Source organism: Larimichthys crocea, chromosome XIII (genome assembly GCF_000972845.2).
Source record: "Larimichthys crocea isolate SSNF chromosome XIII, L_crocea_2.0, whole genome shotgun sequence".
In the NCBI taxonomy this organism is placed as follows: Eukaryota; Metazoa; Chordata; class Actinopteri; family Sciaenidae; genus Larimichthys; species Larimichthys crocea.
This window is the reverse complement of record NC_040023.1, coordinates 16,955,715-16,963,558: the sequence shown is the minus strand read 5'-3', so window position 1 is coordinate 16,963,558 and position 7,844 is coordinate 16,955,715. Positions and strand designations below refer to the sequence as shown.

At 42.9% G+C, this 7,844-nt stretch overlaps 1 protein-coding gene across 1 annotated transcript in view; it reads left to right on the top strand.

Annotated features, from left to right (window-relative positions):
- Positions 1-760: 760 nt before the first annotated feature.
- stx17 (syntaxin 17) overlaps positions 761-7,844 on the top strand; it is a 12,861-nt gene continuing 5,777 nt past the window's right edge. The window contains exons 1-5 of the mRNA XM_010735999.3: positions 761-961; positions 3,212-3,420; positions 3,523-3,588; positions 5,545-5,856; positions 6,861-6,911. Coding sequence (XP_010734301.2) covers positions 3,298-3,420; positions 3,523-3,588; positions 5,545-5,856; positions 6,861-6,911 — 552 coding nt within the window. The 5' untranslated portion in view covers positions 761-961; positions 3,212-3,297. The remainder of the gene's footprint in view (positions 962-3,211; positions 3,421-3,522; positions 3,589-5,544; positions 5,857-6,860; positions 6,912-7,844) is intronic.

Below are 7,844 nucleotides of genomic sequence, written 5' to 3'. Positions count from 1 at the left end.
AATAATCAAAAATTCTACTTTTACAAAGTTTATAATGTTTCAGATTTTGTTGGCACCAACAACAACCCCATTTAGACACCTGAGAGGGCCATTACAAACACCTTTTAATATAATGCACCCCTGTACAACAACAGCACCCACTATGACCTCAATAATACACATAAAGGAAAACCGTCGTTGTATGTGGCCACTGCTTGAAGGCGGTATTATGACATTATTTTGACAGTCTAGCTGTTATGAGTAATTGTGACATTTTTAAAGGTCATTCATAATAATAGATGTTACCACATGTAGTGACCTTACAGTCACTTTTAATCACCAAAAAGTATGACCCCATAGCAGCTCTGTAGGCCCACACGCACAACTAGCCACAAAAAAGAGAAATCATTTAACTTTTATCTTCCTTCATTATGATTAAAATTGTATTTATTATTCTGATGGAGAATATTTAAACCCTTTTATTCAACTGTTTTTATCTTTAAAAAAAATCATAATAAGTCTTAAAACCTGACATGTGTAACACTGTATTTACAATTAAACCTGAAATTATTATTAAAAAAGTACATAAAATTTGACAAATGTGACAACAGAAATAATGAATACAGACTATTTTGTCTGCTGCCTTTCTGGTAATAAAACAAGACCATCAAATAGACTCAACACAAGATAATAAACATCATATCAGTGTGGGATTATTTCCTAATAAACATCACTTACGTTGGGGACACTGACACGAGGGGGGAACAGTGAGGAGGAACACAAAGTGCCGTGGGTGCAGGTTGAGGTCGGAAACTATTCATTGACGCACTGGGAAGAGAGTTGTTTACAAACAACAAAGTGTCGAAACAAACCGAAAGCGTGACGAAAACTAGGAAATGTTGATATCAGGTGATTTCCCTCAGCGGGATTGAGGCTCGGGCGGTCTTACGTACATGAATTATACCCTCGGAGGATTTCAGAGGTAAGTGTCGCCACATGACGTGAACAGCTGATCCTATGCTAGTCAACTAGCTGCTGTATGAGAGCAAACCAGATGTGAACATCTGTTTCTAAACGTAAACATGAAGCTATCATGGAGTTTACAAGCTTAGTAAATTGTACATATTTGTAATAGTCTCTAATAAGTCCCTAACAGGCTCGTGTCATAGCCTCAAGTGCTGTTTTATATGGTCCCCTGCCACATAGAGCATTATTGTATATTGTTTTTCTGATTAAAGGGGAAGTGTGTAGATGTTTTGGCATCTAGCGGTGTAGTTCCTGATTGCTGTCGCCTCACCCTCTCCTTGGTGGCTGCAAACATGTGAAAATCCCTTTGCAGAGCCAGTGTTGAGTTTGTCTCATGCTCAGGTAACAAAAACATGATGATCCTTATTATGATCCGGTGATTATATCAGTACTGAGCTTTCTAAATCACTCCAAATCTTACACACTGTTGACCTTTAACTGTTTATTAGTCAAGAGGACATGCTGATGTGTTCAAACAGCTTGTTTTGTCCAAAACTAATCCTAACTATCCAAAACCACAAGGTATTTAAATGTGTGTAACATTTAGGGGGTTCTGTTTACAAAATATAATATTGATAATTCTGTTTTAGTTAGTGTATGATCACCTGAAAATCATAATCGTTATGTTTTAGTTAAGTGTCACAAGAAGGTTCCTGGTTCGAAGTAAAAGAAAACCTGCCACGTAAAGATCTGGAGACAGTAATCCATGCTTTTATTAATACAAGATTGGATTACCGCAACTCGCTTTATTTTGGCCTGCACCGCTCACTCTTACACCGCCTGCAGCTGCTGCCCGTCTCAAACGTNGCTTTTATTAATACAAGATTGGATTACCGCAACTCGCTTTATTTTGGCCTGGACCGCTCACTCTTACACCGCCTGCAGCTGGTACAGAACACTGCTGCCCGTCTCAAATGTGACCACATATGCCCTGTCCTGGTGTCGCTACATTGGCTCCCGGTTGCTTTTAGAATAGATTTCCAAATTTTGCTGTTTGTTTTTAAAGCTCGTAACGGGTCAGCTCCCCAGTATTTGACCAAGCTTCTCCACATCCACACCCCCGCCAGAACTTTGAGATCCTTGAGTCAGCTGCTACTGGTCGCCCCTAAAACAAAAATGAAAACCAAAGGTGACCGAGCCTTTGTGGGGCCGGCCCCTAGGCTCTGGAATAATTTGCCCTGGCACATCCGATCTGCNTGACCGAGCCTTTGTGGCTCTGGAATAATTTGCCCTTTTTAAATCCTCCTTAAAAACCCACCTTTTCTCCCTGGCTTTTAACCAAGCTTAAATATCTTAGCATTTATCTTAACCTTTTGTAATCATGGTATTATATGTTAATTATATGTATTAACCTGTACAGCACTTTGGTCAACCTCAGTTGTTTTTAAATGTGCTTTATAAATAAAGTTTGAGTTGAGTTGAACCTGGGCTGGGGCCTTTCTGTGTGGAGTTTGCATGTTCTCCCTGTGTCTGCTTTGGGTTCCCTCCGAGTACTCCGGCTACCTCCCACAGTCCAATGACATGACATTTAATAGCATGAGCTGGTGACTTGTCCAGGGTGTACCTCACATCATGCCCAAAGTCAGCTGGGATAGGCTTCACCCCGTCCAGCGACCCTAATGAGGATAAGTGTTTTTGTTACCTTCAGACCTTTGAGACTTACCTGAGACTTTTATATCTACCTACTGCCACACGTCCTCTTCCACGGGGAACGCCGTCTTGAACTGTCTCTGTTTATACAGCAGCCCAAAACGGACAAACACTATCTCTTAATAGAGGTGTTCTTGTTTTTCACACATTTCACCACCACCGTAGTGTCTTCTTCATCCTAGGAAGGAGATGGTGAGGTGAAGGGGTTGCGATTACACTGCTAGATCCACTATGCCACTGGTCCTTAAATTAATATTAACAGAAGAAATGGAAAACACAGAATGTCTGGTATTTTAATGTTACATTAATGTGTCGTGTTCCATATTTCTGATTCATTTTCTGTCAACTGATTGTAATTTTTCAGGACAGACACTGTGTTATACTGTAAGCAAGTAATTCTACAGTGACTCTTTTCTCTAAGAGGATGGTGGCAGAAAAAAGATATTTATTCGTCCTATGTGGATGCCAATTTTAGATGTCCGGGCAGACTTGCCTGTGTCACAGAGTTTATTCATTTGATGTAATTATTGAAATCATACTCTGTTGGTATTTACAGTAACTGTGGGGGTAGTGAGATAAAGCCGAGCAGGTGCAGCGTCCAAGTTACACAGAGGTGTTGGCTGTGGGCAGTCAGCGGGACACATGGCAGAGGAAGGCAACAAGCTGACACTGAGGCGCCTAGAGGCACCAATCCACAAGTTCATTAAAGTGGCTCTACCCACGGACCTGGAGAGGCTGCAGAAACACCACAATAACATACTGAAGGTGACGGCTCAAATTTGGCTCAGCACATGATCGCACACTCTCACTTCCACACTCGTACTTCCGGTCCACAGATGAATAACAGTTTTTCTTTCACTTCTGCAGTACCAGCATAGCAAGCAATGGGACCGCCTTCATCAGGAGCAAATCAATGCCAGCAGAACGGTTCAGGTATGAGTCTGTGAACTTGTGACAGAGCGTGATATTAGCAATTAGTTAGTTGCTGCTACTCTCTTACAGAAGATGATGGCAATGTCATGTTTTACAGCGGTAACTTGTATGTCCCATCCTGTCTTCACAGAGGCATTTGCAGTATTATTGCAGCCTGACCCTGGCTGATATGTGAAAGTGGCAGTTGTTTAGATGATGATGTGACTCATTGCCTCTCGAAATTCCCGAGCAAGCATGACACTGCGACTGCATAATAGATTTTTTGTTTCCAATCGTCCGAGCGCAACTGGACAAACTTGATGTTCCCTTATTTGTGCCGTTTGTTAGTTTTAAGTTAAGGTAAGTTTTTTTCCAGTTTGAAAATCAAAAGTAAACGATAAGTTGCGGACGCCAATGTAGTGTGTTTATCCACTTCCTGAACTGAAGCAACTGAAGTTGCTGCCACACCACAAAGAGCAAAGCCGTCCTCTGCAGATGGAGATGGTCAGCCTTCATCGAGAAGATACACCTATCTCAGTCTTGAGATAGGAGTTACAGTCTACACCCATATACTTCCCCTTGTTGTTGCGTAACCAAAATTCCTTTCAAACTAATCCATCTCCATGACAACTGAGCCACTCCATCTGCTGTGGTTGAGAGCTATAGAATAAATCAACTCTATTAATATCAACCCAGCTCAGCCCAGAAAAAGTTATATACAGTTTGTTTATTTACATACAAAGATGAAAAAAGGTAAATTAAAATTAACTCTCTGTATAGAAACTCACTCAAAATCAGGGCATGAAATAAGCTGTCACTAAACTTCAAACAGACTGTCTCGTGTGTGTGCGTGTGTGTGTGCGTGTGTGTGTGTACTTGTTCACATGGTGGGTGTGAAACACCTCAGGGGATGTTGTTGCCTGGAAGCTACCATGTCTCTGAAGGTGAAATAACTCCAAACAGGCACAACACCTATCCTCTCACCATTACCCTGCAAACCTTAGGGACGCACAGAGTGCTTTCCCATGTCTTTGTGGTGTTGATCCAGAGTGCGGGTTAGTCTGCTCTGCTTCAGACGTATGTGTGTGTGTGTGCCCATGTTCCATAGCATAGAAATATAGATAGATAGTATGTGGGTCAGTTTAGTATGTCAGCCTTTCTGCTCGTTTATCTTCATTTCCTTTTTAATACATCTGTCCTTTGTCCCTCCTCACAGAAAAGACAGACTGCAGTCTCTTCCCCTACTTGATGATTGACATTTACTCCCACTAGTCTAGTGTCTAGCTAACCCCCAAGAGAACAGGCACACTCAGTACCCCCACCTTTACCACAGCAGCAACGGCAAACGCTGTGAGACAGGGGAGCGGAGTCAATGCAGTTTTATCACGAATATCTGCTACTGAGTGTGTGTTTGGTTGTTCTTGAGCTCCGCACGGTCACGGTTAATTTGCAGGCTGACAGGTGTCTGACCCGAGTGTCTCTGTGTTAATCAGTATGTTTTTCACTTTCATGCACACAAGGAAAAGTGTATGCATGTATGTTTATTCATGTTGTGTAATTAGCAGAATGTGTTATCGGCAGTGTATTGAACCCCTGGGCCCGGGTCGTGTTGCGGCCTGGAGGGCTGATGGCTGGGATGTAATCCTCCTGTCACCCTCAGGGCACGGTGGGATGAGGAGGGGCTTGTGTTCCCCAGCCTCCAGCCCCATATCTGAACCTTATTAAGTCCACACCCCATCACACACACACACACACACTTTTCCCATCACTAGAGCAGTTTATTGGGATGTCGAACCTGTCAGTATGAGCGCTTCTTCACAACTGTGGCAAAAGAGACAGAGCTGGTGGCAGTTGTAAATGTTGTGTGGCTTTGAGCATGTCTATGTGTCCCTTAATCAAACCAGGAATGCCAGCACCTTTCATTTCATTCATCATGTGTCTGAAATTCGGACCTGGCTCTCTTCTGTCTCCTTGCAGCAGTTGAGAGCTAACATCAGAGAGATGGAGAAGCTGTGCGCTCGGGTCCGCGCTGAAGATGCCGCCGCCCTGGAAGAGCTTGTCAAGCCAGTCAAAGACAGGGCGTCAGCCGCCGCACAGGACTTCTTGCTCTTGCACTCTAACCCTGTGTCTCAGCCAACACCACCTGCCGCTCAGCCGTCCAGCTGTGTGTCCAGCAGCTGCCCAGCTGATGACGATGAGGAGCCAGTGTATGGGAGACAGCTTCAGCTCCGGCTTCCAGAAATCCCTGATGATCAGAGTGCAGCTGAGTCCTGGGACAACCTGGAAGAGGTGTGAATGTGTGGACCCTATCACGTCCTCCATGTTGAGCAGTACACTAACAGTCTGGATATCATTTCTCTATTTTCAAATGATCAGATGAATCCTTGTCTTGATGCCTAATGCTTCACTTGTTTCTTTTTGATATGCAAGTTCAAGATCTACAGCATATTCTTGGTATACAAGAGGAGGTTTTAGCCATTGCTCAAATTCTAGCTCTTGTTGTGTAGCTTCCTCCTACATGTTTACAGTACATTTGTCTTTCTTTGCTTTGTCCATGTGATCATAAACAAAGGAGGTGAATGTATTCTCTCAGCTCAGCACTCACTTTCACCGTAGTAAACAACAAAGCCGTGCCCCAAATGCTAAAAGCATCGACTCTGATATATGGCAACAATAATGATGAGTTACTGTTTTTTTTTTCATTATCTGTAGTTGTCACTGTCAGTGTGTCAGTTTAATTAATAGCTGCCAACAGCATTTTTCTATAAATGGGAAGAGAAGGAAATCCAAACGAAACAATGGGTCTCTTTCAGAGCAGATCTTTTGACTTGTCATAGCAGGAAAAAACACAGGTCTTACGAATAACATAAACAATGGCTCTGTTCTATTCAAATGTCCCTGTAAGAGCACGAACCAAAGCGGGGCCCTGAAACTGAGGGAGCAAAATGGAATTCAGCCATCATTCATTTTATTATTTATACCCGCCGTGACGTGACAAATTAAATTTAAATTAAAGCTCTAAAAGCAAAGTACAAGAAACTAGTTCCCATCCATGATATGTACTGAGCGTTACTATGGTTACATGTATTATTCATCACTATAGCAAGATCATCAAAATCAATTGACCCCTCTTACCTGTTACGGACGCATGCTGCTCTACTGTAAAACATACAACGGACATTAATATTCACTCTCATTAGTTAATTTAATTGTCACAGACAGTTTGGATGTGCTCTAGCTGTAGATTTGTGTGCGTCTCAATGAAATAAATGCAGTGATTTTCTCTCTGTCAGGATCTGAAGGAGCTGAGCGGTTTGGTGACGGAGTTCTCTCTACTTGTCCACGTGAGTACAAACACTCTCCTGCGTGCTCCCTGGCTGCTACATTCGCGTAGGTGCATTTTCTTTATCTGCATGTGTGCACAGCTACCCCTGTGTACGAGAACAATGTGACAGAGGCAGCTCGCCTTTAGCGTTTCCAGGAAGTGGTGTGTATTTGACCATGTGTGCTCGTGTTTTCTGGTAAGCCTCCTCTGAGAGGAGGTTACAGAGATCAGCTCAGTACTACCGCTGGGGCCCCAGAGGCCCCTTCACCATGGCAAGAGGAAAGATTGAGGAGTAGATGAGGGTGAGATGGAGGATTTGGGGGGAGGACGGCGGGTTGTCCACAGGGGGGAGAGGTGGAGGAACAAGGGATACATCGGAGCAGGTGGAGAACAGACGGCTCAGATTATCACTCTATCCTCAGGGATGGAGAGAGAGAGAGAGGCAGGCAGGCCGGGTGAGATTAACGGTAAAAGAGAAAGGGAGAGAGTGAAGATGTAGTCAGGGTGTGGGGTGGGGGTAGAAAGAGCATAGACATGTTGTTGTGGTGTCTCAAGGGTGAAAGACGTCGTTAGGGGAGTAATATTCCAACGCTCAGCCACAGTGGAAATAGTGAGTGAGTGTAAGTGTGTGGTTGAGTCTGTTTCTGTACATGCGTCATGTTAGTGGCTGTTCCGGTGTTTGTACGCTTCTCTTTTATATTTGTTATGTTTTTCACAATCATAAGCCAGTGTTATGGTTTAAAACTGACAAAAACAGTATTTTTAATTATTGCAAAATATATCAAGTATTTGTTATATTGTTTTAGAAAATGTCAGCAAATGGCCATCACAAGTTTGTGTTAAGTAACGTTTTACACGTTTCTTATGCAATTTGGCTGTCAGCTTGAAAAAAATCAATTTATTTGATTTTATTTCATTTATGATCACCGCAGCTTCAAAACAGAGACATATT